Source organism: Hevea brasiliensis, chromosome 4 (assembly GCF_030052815.1).
Source record: "Hevea brasiliensis isolate MT/VB/25A 57/8 chromosome 4, ASM3005281v1, whole genome shotgun sequence".
NCBI classification, from domain to species: Eukaryota; Viridiplantae; Streptophyta; class Magnoliopsida; order Malpighiales; family Euphorbiaceae; genus Hevea; species Hevea brasiliensis.
In genome coordinates, this window is record NC_079496.1 from 102,338,918 (window position 1) to 102,354,341 (window position 15,424).

At 31.4% G+C, this 15,424-nt stretch overlaps 1 protein-coding gene across 1 annotated transcript; it reads left to right on the plus strand.

Annotated features, from left to right (window-relative positions):
• Positions 1–9,768: 9,768 nt before the first annotated feature.
• On the plus strand, positions 9,769–11,411 carry LOC110663376 (two-on-two hemoglobin-3). The gene is made up of 4 exons (XM_021822653.2): positions 9,769–10,033; positions 10,140–10,270; positions 10,896–11,040; positions 11,136–11,411. Exons 1-4 carry the CDS (start codon positions 9,897–9,899, stop codon positions 11,224–11,226), a joined length of 504 nt encoding a protein of 167 aa, XP_021678345.2. The 5' UTR covers positions 9,769–9,896; the 3' UTR covers positions 11,227–11,411.
• The last annotated feature ends 4,013 nt before the right edge of the window (positions 11,412–15,424 follow it).

A 15,424-nucleotide genomic window follows, 5' to 3' on the forward strand; every position in this document is an offset into this window, starting at 1 on the left:
TATAAGACAAGGAAAGTGATAGCACTGTCACTAACCTTCTTATATACACATGGCTCATCCTCATTTTTGATAAAACCAAAGGATTTAATGGCTTCATCAAAACGGATATTCCAACTCCTCGAAGCTTGTTTCAACCCATAAATGGATCACTTTAGCTTGCATACCTTGGAACCATCTTGAGATTCAAATCCCCTTGGTTGTTCCATGAAAATGTTTTCTTCAATGTATCCATTGAGAAAAGCTGTTTTGACATCCATCTGCCAAATCTCATAATCATAGTATGCAGCTATTGCTAATAAAATCCTAATTGATTTAAGCATGGCAACAGGCGAGAAAGTCTCCTCATAGTCGATTCCTTGCCTTTGGCGAAATCCTTTCGCTACTAGCCTTGCCTTATAGGTCTCTACCTTTCCATCAGAACCAATTTTCTTTTTGAAAACCCATTTGTTCCCTATAGGTACAATACCTTCAGGTGGGTCAACAAGATCCCAAACTTGATTCTTATATATGGAATCAATCTCGGATTTCATAGCATCAATCCATTTTGAAGAGTCTATATCTGATATAGCTTCTTCATAGGTAAGTGGATCATCTCCATGATCTACTTCTTCATGAGTAGACAACTCTTGTTCTTCTTCATGAAGAAAACCATATCTCACTGTTGGGTGAGATACCTGGTTGTTCTACGAGGAACAGCTATAGATGTTTCATCAACGGGTATAGGTTGACTAGATGGATCTATATCCATCTGATCTGTTGGTTGGTCAGAATTCTCCAATTCTAACTCTATTTGCCTTCCTTTGCCTCCTTCTTGAACAAATTGTTGTTCAAGAAATGTGGCATCTCTACTTATCACAACCTTTTGTAAAGTAGGCAAATAAAAATAATATCCAAAACTATCTTTTGGATATCCAACAAATCGACCTTTTTCTGATCTGGTCTCCAATTTATCAGTGTTGACTTTTGATATGTGGACAATCCCAAATCTTAATATGCTTAAGACTTAGTTTTCTTCTATGCCATATCTCATAAGGTGTGGAAGAAACTAATTTTGATGGAATCCTATTCAGAATATACAAAGCTGATTCTAATGCAAATCCCCAAAAGAAGATTGGCATATCAGTATAGCTCATCATACTACGTACCATATCCAATAGGGTACGATTTCTCCTTCGGATACACCATTCAATTGTGGCGTTCTGGAGAGTCGGTGAGAAACAATGCCATGCTCTCTCAAGTATTCATCAAATTCAGTACTTAAATATTCACCTCCACGATCTGATCGAAGAGCTTTAATACTCTTTCCTATTTGATTTTCTACTTCAGATTTAAATTCTTTGAATTTTTCAAAAGATTCATGTTTGTATTTCGTCAAATACAAATATCCAAATCTTGATTTATCATCAGTAAAGGTAATAAAATAATGAAAGCCCCCTCTAGCCATTTCTTTAAATGGACCACATACATCACTATGTATTAGCTCCAAAATATTTTCAGCTCTTAGCCCTTGTCCAACAAAGGGTAATCTAGTCATTTTGCCCTGAAGGCAAGATTCAGAAGTTGGAGTAGGCTCAGAGCCCAATGAGGATAGAATCCCCATTTTCTCCAGTTTTGCAATCCTATCTTCTGCAACATGAAATAACCTTAAGTGCCAAATATATTTTGAACTTGAGTTGGTTTTCACCATGGCATTGCATCCTTTTAGATCACTTGCATTCAATTTGTGTTTGTCATTATTATCCAAATAATAAAGACCATCATTCATATAACCCGAACCAACATATTTATTTCTAAAATAAATATTACAAACATCATCTGTGAACTGAAATTCATAGCCATTTCTAGTCAAACTAGATATAGAAATGATGTTCTTAAAAGCATCAGGTACATATAAAATATTATCCAAATACAAAACATGTCCAAACATGTAAAAAGATTTAGATCCTATGGCTAAAGCTTTAACAGTTGAGCCATTGCCAATCCGGACTCTAATATCTTGAGAATGCAAGCTGCTACTATTTGCTAGTTCCTGCATATCATTAGAAATGTGAGAACTGACACCAATATCTAAAACCCAAGCTGTAGATGAACTATGAGTATCATCAGAATCTAAATAACAAGATATGGACATACCTTCCGAAGGTGTATCCTTCTTGTCCTTCAGAGAAGCAAGATACTCTGAGCAGTTCCTTTTCCAGTGCCCATCCTTTTGGCAGTGGAAACACTTTCCTTTGCCTCCATCAGCTTTAGTCTTCCTTTTCTGTTTAGCTATTTTCTTAGAAGGATCAGGAATCTGAGGTTTCTTTTTCTTATTGTCCTTCTTCTTGTTGGACTTTCCAGTAGAAGAAGATGCAACCAAAGCTACCTCTTTTCCTTTATTGCCTGGCATATTCTTTTGGGCAATAAGCAGCATGTTGAGTAAACCAGCTAAGGTGCATTCCTGTTTAGTCATATGGAAATTTGTCACAAAATTCCCAAAAGACTCAGGAAGGGACTGAAGCATCAAATCCGTCTGTAGTTGGAAATCCATGTTGAAGTCAAGATGTTCCAATTGCTCAATCAGCCGAATCATCTTGTGGACATGATCCCCAACATTCTGTCCCTCTAACATCCTCATGCGGAACAACTGCCTAGATATCTCATACCTAGCATTCCTACTGTGCTCACCATACAACTCTTGTAGGTGAAGGAGGATCTCACTCGCACTCTGCATGTTCTCATGTTGCTTCTGTAACTCATTACTCATGGAAGCAAGCATGTAACACTTAGCTCTCATATCATGCTCCTTCCACTTGTCCAAAGTTTCATGTTCCTCTTGTGTGGCCTCTGGAGGTAAGGGACCAGGAACATTTGAATCTAGAACATATCCTATATGTTCAAGGTTCAGGACAAGTTTCAAATTTCTTAGCCAATCAGACAGATTAGGTCCTGTCAACCTATTGTGATCAAGTATGCTTGCAAGAATATTGGATGGTGGTGGTTGTTTTGTGCTCATTTTTATCAGAAAATTAACTGCAGAAAATAACCAGATTAATTAGTAAATGTATCATGTAATTAACCAAAATGATTATAGTCTTTTAATCAAATTGGTCCTCCCACTAACTTAGCGAATCCTACACTTCCAAAGTAGAAAACGGAAATCCTAGTTGGATGGATTTCTAGTGGGTGATTGAATGCTTATAATTCTATTGATCATCCTCAGGTACATCCATTATTAGACTTACAATAAACTATAAGTGAGCAACTCCTTGCCCATCACATCTCATGTGAGGTTCAATCCTTTACCTAGCCCCTAATGCTCAAAATCTCAGGTACATCCATTATTGACTTATCTTGCATTAGTTAAGTTGATCCCATTGAGCCAGTAATTATGTAAATAATTTTAATGTCCTTAGGTACATCCAATATTGGCCACCAAACCATTTACATATTTACAACATCTCATGCTTAACAATTATTCTTAAGAAAATCTCTTAAATTAATTGCATCTCATGCAACTATTTAAAATTTCTTAAAATAATTGCTCCAATGGAGGGCCTATGTTATAATTACTTTAATTATAGCATTTCCAACTTAATCATTTGTTTGGAAGATTTTATGGTCATTCTAATTACTATTAAGGTCTCACTTTGCACATTATCCATTTAGCATGCATATATCATATAATTGCATACGTTCCCATACATCTCATGCATTCATGGACAAGCAGTAAATATGGTATGATCATGGACTTTCTAAGGGATTCAATTCTGAGCCACCAAGAATTGAATCAGGGCATTCCTAGGTGCATTTCATTCATTCATTTTACAAGAGTTGCTGAAGGAGTACATAATCAACACTTAATCTTGAATTCCTTCCACTGGTCCCACCAATGCTCTTGACCTCCTTGAACTTCTTGCAATCCAATATTACATAGTAATCCTTGGCATACCAAGGCGAATTTATAAGAACTTAAATAAATGAAATTACAACCCAAAAATTATTACAAACTTAATAATACATGCCCAAAATAAATTAAAATAAATTAATTAATTTACAATCCCAAAGAAACATAAAAGAAATAAATCCAATCACATTGGTCTTTTATAGTCCATGATCATCCATCATGCATATCACTATTTAACAATTAAATAAAACATACATACTTAAATTAAATTGAATATCTCATATTCAACTTAAAAATCCAGATTTGAATATGATTCAAATAAATTTAAAAATTCAGATTTGAATCTCATTCAAATAAATTTAAAAATTCAGATTTGAATCACATTCAAACAACTTTAAAAATTCAGATTTGAATCACATTCAAGCATTTTTTAAAAAATCAGATTTGAATCACATTCAAATATTTTTTAAAAAATCAGATCTGAATTTTATTGAATCAATTTTAAAAAATCAGATTTAAATATGATTCAAACAACTTTAAAAATTCAGATTTGAATCACATTCAAACAACTTTAAAAATTCAGATTTGAATCACATTCAAACAATTTTTAAAATTCTGATTTGAATCATAATTTAATTGTGTAATTAAAATTCTAATTAAACAATTTAATTAGACATAAGATAAGCTTTTAGATCATACAACAATTGTAAATTAAAAAGCAAACCTTGCGCCACCTTGAAGAAGCATTGTTGCCGCCACCTATGGTGGCTTCACCTTGTGTGCCGCCACACATCCATTGCAACCAGTAATGGATCAATCATCTCATGATCAAATCACACAATTAAATCATATAATCAACAATCTAAATGGCAAATATAGTGGCTCTGATACCAATTGAAGGAACGGAAGCGTGAAAAACACAAGTTTATACCATTGAATTCAAAAATTTTCACCTAGGGTCACATGCATCATGCAAGATTTATTTTTATCTATTTGATTTCAATGATAAACAACATATTAAAACTCTTTTAATATGTTTTTGGATCTGTATTTGCCATTTAATATTTTAAAATTAAGCAGATTAATTTTAGAACCCTAGATTAAATCAAGAACGATTACACTAACCTCTTGATGCACTGCAGCGTGTCTGCGCCTTTGAGATTCGTCTTCAGGACACCAGATATTGTCCCTCTAGCTTGTCCACACCAAGAACACCTATGGCAGCCCTTGAACAGCTTCTAAAGCTTTTTCTGTTAATTAGAAATTCAAGTTCTGCCTTTTAAGAGATTAGAGATGTAAACAGGACACTAGAAACAATTTATAGCGTTCTTAATTCAAGAGATTGATGGCTAATCTCTTTGAATTGATGAGAGATGAAGAAGAATAGATGAAAATCCTCAAAGTGGCGTGACAAATGAGAGGAGTGGCCGCTGGATGCTTTTCTTTTTCATAACAACACTTAAATAGCTAGGTTAACACATTAAACCCTTGCCACATGTCACCCTTTGATTAGCTCTAGGTTTAAGTGACCCAATCACATTGTGCCAAGTGTCAAACTTATATTTAATCTTGATTTTAATCATCTTACATGATTAAAAACATTTGGCAAGCTTATGTGTAATCCCATGTGTCACCATCTCATGGTGCCACATGTCACACTGTAAAATGACCAAAATGCCCATGTGTCTTAATTTTGAGTTCTCAACCCAAAATAATTATTTCTCTTCTTCTAATTAATTTATATCAAATATAAATTAATTAATTAATCTCTATTAATTAATTTCTCATTAATTAAATTCATATTTAAACACTTTAAATATAAATTTAACTTATACTATACATCCAATAATCTAGATTTGGTTTCAAGTCATGCTAGGGATTTTGCAATTTAATTGCAAACCAAACCTATTTAATTAATCAATTAAACTCTTTAATTAATTAATTAAATCATATTTAAATAGGTGATAACTTGTGTATGTGTGTGACTTACCAGGCTCATCACTAATTAGCAATGAGATATGATATCAACTCTTAATATCATCAGAACTCTTTCTTACCATAAATGATTTCTCTAAATCATTTTATGAATTTCATAGACCATGGTTAACACCTAGCATAGCATGCCATGGCCACCCAATTAGTAATAAGGTTTACCTTAAATGAACCTATAATCATATGTTACCATGCATTAGAATCTCTCTGTTACAAAATCCCAACTCAAGCTGGAGTCATGGTTTATGTCAAACTCCATTTGCTATGAATATTATGTTCTCTTTTAATTCAAGTTCTTGATTAAAAAGATTTTCTCATCAGAAACTCTTTTCTGAACAAATCTATCTGTCCTGGCCAGGAACTTGAAACATCAAGAACAATTAAATGAACATAGGATTTTATCTCTATTTACTTAGAGGAACAGATTCCATCTTGATCAACACCTACCTCCATATATAACTAGTAGGAGCCAACACATGCCCATATACCCATACATAGTACAAGTATGAAAGCAGTATCAAACTCAAACTACCTATATACACGATAACTGTGCTATCTCAGGTCTAAAGATTATATGCACTGATATGATTTATGACAAAACATTGACAAGAGTAAACTCCATGTGCTTGTCATAAGTGTCACTGGTTCGGCCTACTTATCATTTATAAGTGCCTATCATGTTTGTTATATGGCATGAGACTCACCATTCCATCTTATTCATATCTCATATAAATAACTTGGGAACAAACATGAATACAATCTTTCTGGATAAGTCATGTCCTTATTATGAAGTATCCTCGATTGTGAACCTATTTATGATACTTTGTGCTAGAAATATTGTCACTCATATTCTTAACAACTTAAGAATAATATTTCTAACAAAATATCAATGGACCTTTTCTATTACACATAAATATATTATGTAAACGGAAAAGTGGAAATGCCTTTTATTAATAAAAATATGTACAAGATACATACTAAATGATATGCTCTAGGGCATACTACTAACAATAACAACATAATTTTTACATATTTATTTATTTAGTTTATTTCATTTTATATTGGCACCACTAAGCTATATTGCTTAGCGCGTCGCTGTTTGCCATGCGTAGGTACTAAAAAACTGATAGAGAGCCTAGCAGACCTCAAACTGAGTGAGAGTCTAGATCCACATTGAGTCCCATGTCACCTCCACTACAGTGCATTTTGAGTAGGACCATTAGGCTTCCTTTTGTATTTTATATTTTGTATTTTGTATTTTGCATTTTGTAATAGACGTTAGTTTTTGTCTTGTAAACTATAAACTCATATATTTGTGGACTAATGTATTTAGCTGTAAATTTTGTTAATAAATAAAATTTGAGTATTTCTTTGTGAAATTGAGTTTAAAATATTGAGAAATTGTGAACTTGTGTTGATGATTATTAGACTTGATGATATGAATAATATATTGGGAGTGTTTTTAACAGGTTTCAAAGAACTGTTTTCTCAATTTTTAGCAGGCACCTTGCCGGATTTTCTATAAAATTTTCAGAAATCCCAAATTAATTCAAAATTTCAATAAATGGCATAAATGACATAAACTTCACTTAGAGGCTTTTAATAAATAAATTAAGAACTAAAAATTAAAATAAGATAAGATAAGGTACTCCGGCACACTGTGTGACATGCCTTGCTCGGCTACAATGTAGACGGGTGAAGGGTGTCACAGTGATCTTTTAGATTCCATAACCTATCAACCTTTATTCTTTATTCTTTATTTTACCATTTATCGATTTTAACTTTGTGGGTGATTTTGTTTCCTTCTCTTTTCTATCTCTTTCATGTTTCTATAACCTTTGCTACTATGATTTTCTAATTTCTAACTTTATTTTCGCTCAAATAAGAATAAAGAAGAAAAGAGAAAGGTGAAAGGGATAGAGAAGAGAGAATAGAAGAGTATAATCAGAAGAAATGTTACATAGGAATGCGAGGGGCTTTTTCTACTATTAAAGTGAAGTGATACTATTTTAATATTTTAAATTAAAATTTAGTGACTGAAGTAAAATAATACTTATAGTTGAGCAACGATTGGTATAATTTACCCGCCTTAAATGATCGCGAATAATACTTTACGACATTCTTACCATTTAACTAGTTAAAACTCTATTAGTTAAAAAAACAATATTTAAATTTTAAAGAACGAATTTTTTAGTTAATGAAATACAAATACATAAAAACTAATTTTAATTAACAATAATAATTATATCTAATCAATTCCAAACTAATTAGGGTCAATTATATGATTTTTTTTTTTGTTATTTAACTTTGTTAGACACCAAGTTATTAATACTCAAAACTTGTAAATACTTTAATATCACTTTCCTCTATGCTATCTTAGCTCCCTCTATGTCATTTTTAGGTCTCTTTCTTCCCCTTTTCTCTATTTTTCCTATAATTTCATTAAAGTTATTCCTATTTATTTTTATAATTTGCAAATGAAGGAATGAGAGTTTGCTTAGTATTACTTAGAGATGACAAAAGTTCCCGATCTCGCTCCGACCCCCTTAGCACTCAATTAATATTCTCCAACCCTATCTCAACACTGATATTGCATGGGGTGGGAACAAGAAGACATTTTCTCCTCACCTCGAGTTCTTGTAACTTGCCCCAATAATAAAATAATATCTTTCGTTTGTTTAAAATAATTTATTTTTAAAAATTTTATTTAAATATTATAATTTTAACAAAAAAATATATTATTAAAATTATATCTCAAATTTATATTTTAAATTTATAATTTTCTTTCTTAATGAATAAATATATATTTTATAATAATATATTAAAAAGAAAAGGAAAAAGAAAAATCCCCATAAGAAAACCCGTCCCGGCTCTGATCTTTCATGGGTGGAGAGGGGGAACGATTTCTGCCCCCAATCCACCCATTCGCTACCATTCTTAGCTTAAAAAAAAAACTTAAAAATGTTAATTAAAGGTATTAAAATTGATTTAAAGATAACTTTAATATGTTTTAGCTATAAAAATTTATGAGTTCAATATTATATATATATAAAAAAAGAATTTAATCATTGTTAAATTAAATATTTATATTAAAATTTATATAAAATTAATTAAGATGTATATATAATTAAAATAATGAGTATATAAATCTTAATATAAATATTTAATCTAAGTAATATTAAATTTATTTTTATATAAAATGAAGGTTGCAAGTCATGCCAAATAATTAAACAATTTTTGTAATAGATGATTTTTAAAAAATAATACTGAATGGAGCCTGATATTTGTATGGGGTATTAAAATTAAAAGTAAGGGCGTGAATTCAGTTAATTGAATCAAAATTTTGATTAACTAATTTTTTTTTTCAATTTTAAAATATTAATCAAATTAAATCAAATCAAAATTAAAAAAAAAACTGAATTTAATTATAATAAAAAAACTCTATCATTTATTGATTATAATTGAATTAATTGAAAAATTATAACATACATTTTATATTATTAATTAATAAAATATTAGTAAAAATATATTTATAATATTTTTTGTAAAGTAATAAATATAATTTATTTTAGTAAAAATAATTATAAAATAAATTTTATAAATAAAATTATAAAAATATTTATAAATAATACACTATTAATAAAATTATAATTAATTTACTAATTGATTATTCTAATTAATTTACTAATTGATTATCAATTCGATTATCAAATTAAAAAAAATTAAATCGATAATTGAAAATTAAACTTTTTAAAACTACATACTTTTATTAATGTAAAAAAAAAAAAGAAGCAAATTCGATTCCATTAGAATCGAATAATGTTGACCCTCGTTGAAAATGTAAAATCCTAACAACATTATATCGTCACCATGATTCCATCAAGAGCTTTCCGCCCCCAGCAAAAGCCCACAGTTTTTCCAACCTCTAAACGCCAATCAAATCGAATCCCTGCGCGTACTAATTATAGCCTGCAGGGCCAGTCTTCCACTACGTTCCACCTCCTACCCATTTCCAAATATGCAGTCTCTGCAAGAAAAGGCCTCACAGTGGAGCGGAGTTGACCAGGCCGACGCCTTCGCCATTGACACCACCAATTTGTTTCAGAAACTCGGCCTCCAAACCTTCATCAATCTATCTACCAATTTCTACAACAGGTCATAAAAATATTATTAATGTTTTATTATCTTTTGATTGAGATTGGAGCTGAATTTGAGGTATTGAGTATGGTTTTTTTTTTCTTTTCCTTTTTTTGGAATTTAGGGTATATGATGATGAGGAAGAGTGGTTTAAGTCGATTTTCGCAAACTCGAAGAAAGAAGAAGCGATCCAGAATCAATATGAGTTCTTTGTTCAGAGAATGGGAGGACCACCTCTTTATTCTCAGAGGAAAGGTTAGCAATCTTCCCTACCATGCCAATTTTCTAGCTTTCATTCAATTTTGTTTGCTGACACTAGTGCACCAGCAGCACTTATAAATGGGCTCAAATCAAACTTCATGCATATGTGGTTCCTGAAACAAAAACACTTCCATGATTTAATTGGTGGATGAATTCATATTTAGCTTCTTATACTTGGTAAAATTAGTTCTCACTTCCAAGCCAAGGATTGATTATCTGGAATGTAATAATAGAAGGGAATATATCTATTGCTATAAATAATAAAATAGCAGCAATTTTTCTGGTCCTGTAATGGAAGCTGATGTGTGAATTTGTAATCAGAATTACTTTGGTTATTCAGTGTATATGGATTAGCTGCAAACTTATTTTATCTAAGTTGATTGATGTTTTCTAAATTTTTATATGCTAATAATAGTATGACATTGTTAGCTTAGATAACCTTTGTAATGGCCTAATGCATGTTTGATGCTTCATTTCATCAGTTTCTTCCTCTCAATAATGAACAACAGATTACAGTTTATGTTCATTTAATTTGAATGTTCTGGTACCACTCCCCACTTGCTTTATAACATGTAAAACCAGGGTCTAGTAATCATTTGTCCCCTGTGACTCTTGGTAGGCCATCCTGCACTAATCGGACGTCACAGACCATTTCCTGTCACACACCAAGCTGCAGAGAGGTGGTTGCATCACATGCAGAAGGCATTGGATAGTACCCAAGATATTGATGAAGACTCAAAAATCAAAATGATGAACTTTTTCAGGCATGAATTTCATTGAATTACATCCTCAATCCATGAATTTATGTCTTTGTGTTTCTAAATTAACGAGAAATTGGGCACATCTTTGTGTTTCTCAGGCACACTGCATTCTTTCTAGTGGCTGGAGATGAGTTGAAGAACCAAAACCAACAAATTCCATGCAAGCATGGAGCTAACAAACCAACTTAAATTTCGGATTATTAAAAGGAATCCTTCATTTGTCAGTGTCTAAACTGTGGCGGATACAATTGTTTCCAAACCTTTTAAAGGTTATACCATGATAGTGGTATTGAAACAAAACTTTATTGTTCCTTGTATCAATAAAACTTGAAATTTCTGATAAAATATTGCATGAACTGAGCATATTCGATTTATTCTCCACCGAGCTTTAAATCCCTGACGCTGCAATTTGGTGATTGATTTGGTGTGTAGAAAATCTCACAAATCCAGAGTTTTGTCTCCTGCAATGCAGTGTTTTGGTATAAGCGTTAACTATTGGAGTTTTTCCAGCTAATTTGCTGGGAACATTGTGTGAAGTTCTACTTTCTCGGTTGATTTGCACATACTGAGTACTTGCCAAATTGAAAATTTTACGGGCAAAGTATATTCCAATTCCATCATGTAACCTGATGCTTGGATGGCTGCGTTCTTGTTGTTTAACAATATGGTCACACCTAAATTTCATATGAGAATGGACTAACGCGTAAGTTTTAATTAGAGTTTGTGATTATTGACTTTATGGACTTGGGGGTAGATAAAGTTAATCAGCAGATAACTTGTGGAAATAGATTATCAATTTTATTTCGCATGATGGAAATCACAGGTGATCAATCAAACTCTTACAGTATGGATATGGGAGCCGAAAAAGTGTGATAATTTGATTGGTTGTAATTTGGTAGATTAAAAAAGTGAAATAATTTAATGAGTGTAAAATTTAATTTTTTTTTATTAGAAGTTAATCAGAAGATGTTTCTTTTGCTTTGTTTCTTCATAGATGCTTATTCATGGATTATTGTCGAGATAATCTTCTCTGAGAATTTGAGGAGATTTGTAAGAAGTTCTAGAGTGCTTGGTCAGTTTCTTTCAATTTTTGTTTGGAGGGTCATATTTGTTTTTTCAACAATTGTTACAATAGTCACAATCTAGGTTACACATGTCAGATCTTGAGAGACCCCAGTGACAATGACCATATATTCTTATGGGATAAACGTAATGATTGTCAGGTGTTACTCCTCTGATAGAATAATGCTTTTGCTCCTTCTTTAATAGCTGGATAGCCCGTTAGTCCTGGAAATATTAGAGCTCGACTTCTACAAAGAGCATTTCTCTCAAAAATATATTTAATACAAAGGCAGCATCAATTTCTGTTGCTTTGGTTCTTTTCACAACTCCACCTTTTTCAAGTTAAGAATTAATTGATTGTAAGTTTTGTTTCCATATATGGGATAATGGCATAAAAATCTCAAAATTGCTAATTTTATAGTTGCACTCTGAATTTTTTTTTTAATTGCATTCTAAAGGACATGGACCACCCTCAAAAGAGAGATGGCGGTGGAATGAGGAAGTACAAAAGGCAGTGAAGAGAAAAAGGGAATGGTATAATAAATTACCTAAATGTGATAATAATGAGGCATATGAACAGTACAAGATAGCAAAGAAAGAGGCAAAAAAGGTAGTTAGTCAAGCAAGAGCACAGGCCTTTGAAAAGTTATATGAGAAACTTAGAACTAAAGAAGGGGAGAAAGATATTTATTGTAACACCGATTAGGACCACACTTAAGACAACTTAAGAGCCATAAACACAAATAATTAGTAATGTTTAATTAGTTGACTATAAATAAGAAAAAAGTACATAAGAAGTTAAAAACTCAAATTTAGAAAATAGAAATATCGGATTATTTGCCAATAAAATCGGAGAAAAGACAATTTGAATCGAGAATTAAATTAAAGAACTAATAGAAAAAAATAAATAGAAAAAAAAAGAGAGAAAGAAGATGGAAAAGTCAAAGTGATGACATCATGTATGATGTCATAAAGGCTTAATTGATTTATTTTATTAATTTGGGAATTTTGATCTTCAAAAAGGGATAAAGTTGAAGAAAAGAAAACAAAAAAAAAAAAAAGAAAAAAACACTCTTCTTCACCATTGTTGCCGCCCCATCTTCCTCACATCTCCCATGAGAATTTATTCATTTAAGCTTAATTTCCTTCACCTAATCAACATAACTCTCCTAAAAACCTAGAAGAATTACAACAAGAAAGAAAGAGGAAAGATAGAGAACAATTGAAAATTAAATTGAGGTTAGTATGCTAATCTCTTCATTTATCCATTCAAATGCACATGTGATGGTTGAAAGTGAGCTTAGAACTTGATTAAATGAAACAAACATGGGAGAATGACCATTGCTAAAATTTGGCCTGGTTGGGAGGAGTATGGTTTGCATGAATATGATGCAATTGAATGAGTTTAGAAACTTTACATAGTTAAATGAGTAACATTTAAACCATTAGTTAAAGGCATGAAAATGATGAGTTAGGATTTTCAATGCTAGGGTTTATGAACAAAAATTTGGAGAAATGCATAAATGGCATGTGTGACATATTGTGAAATGAATTAATGGTCAATTATAAACAAATAGGTTGTAAACTCAAATTTTACAAGACTAATTGATATGCCACTAATTGGGGATGAAAATAGACATAAAATAGCACAATTTTCATTAAGGAACAATGTTAGACAGGTCAAATTGACCTGAAATTTGGCCAGGGTTAGAGGAGATATAGATCTAAAACTTTCATGGAGAACATCACCCCAAATTATGCCATTAACCCATTCAAATTATTGAGCAAACTTGAGTTACCAAAGAAACCTAAGACATAATAGAACATTTCATCTGAAGAAAGTTAGACCAAATTTGGATTAAAAATCGCTACAAAACTCCGATTGAGGTGATCCAAAAATGAGAATATACTTAAGACAATAAGGAACATTTTCTATGAAGGAAGTTTTCCAAATTCCAACAGTAGATTGACCAATGGAATAGTGCAATTTTGCCTAAACGACCTAAGCTTTGAGAACGACCCAAAACCAACAAGTTTAGTGACCAAAATGTGGTATGTGGGTGAAGTTGGAGTTCCCATACCTATTAAGCCTTAGAAAGTCAACTATTTGACTTAAATAAAACATTGTAAAATTTTGTGTTTCAGTGAAAAGAATATAAAATTGATTTAGTACGCAATATGAATTTAAGAACTTTGTGTTGCCATCTTGTGATTAAATTGTAACTTTGGAAATTGATTTGATCTTTGTATGCAATATTTGAATAAAGTGTTTGAAATGGATTTTGATTCACATGAATACTCATTAGCTAGCTAGCCACCTCCTCATTGATTTCGAATTAATGGGGGTTGATTGTGCTTTTGTGGATCAAAAATTTTGTGTCATGACTTAAGTTGTGTATGACTTTGGCACTAATAGATTATTTGACAAAATGGTGTTATTATGAACTTTGATACTTGTGAAATATGATTAGTATTTTTGGCAATGAATGATTTATTTACAACATTTTAAATGATTTTGATGTAAATATAGGAATGTTGTATGTATCAATAAAAGTTAAATGGAGTATTAAATATTTTGTGGTGACAAATTTTGATTAAATTGTGGAATTTGCTTTGAAGAGACTTGAATTTGGTTGATTTGAGTTTTATGAAAGGTTGGGAGTTGAAATATTTTTGGAAGTGCAAATTTTTATAAAATTTAAACTAAAATGGACAAAAATTTTATTTAGTATTAAAACTTTAATAAAAGATATTAAATTATTATCAAAATGCTAAACACTTCAAAAATGTAAGAAAATCGTTATAAAATCCATAGTAGGGAACTTAATGTGTTATCGTTATGTGAAGTTCGTTAGTTCATTGATCATGTTATGGGGGTAAGGTGTGACATTTATTTATTAGCAAGGAGAAGAGAAAGGAAATGTCAAGATCTCAATCAAGTTAGGTGCATTAAGGATAAAGAAGGAAAAGTGTTGGTGAAAGATGAGGACATTAAAGAAAGATGGAGAAATTATTTTAATGATCTCTTTAATAATAGTCAAAATGGTAATAGCGTGAATATATATTATAGAATAATAGAAAAGAATGTGAATTATACTAGAAGGATTAGATCTTTAGAAGTAAAGGAAGCACTTAAGAGAATGAAAGTGGGTAAAGCCTGTGGACCCAATGAAATACTAATTGAAGTGTGGAAGTATTTGGGAGATATGGGAGTGGCATGGTTAACTAAATTATTTAAAAAGATTCTAAACTCAAAGAAAATGACTGATGAATGGAGGAAGAGTATTTTAGTACCTATTTTTAAAAATAAGGGAGACATACAGAG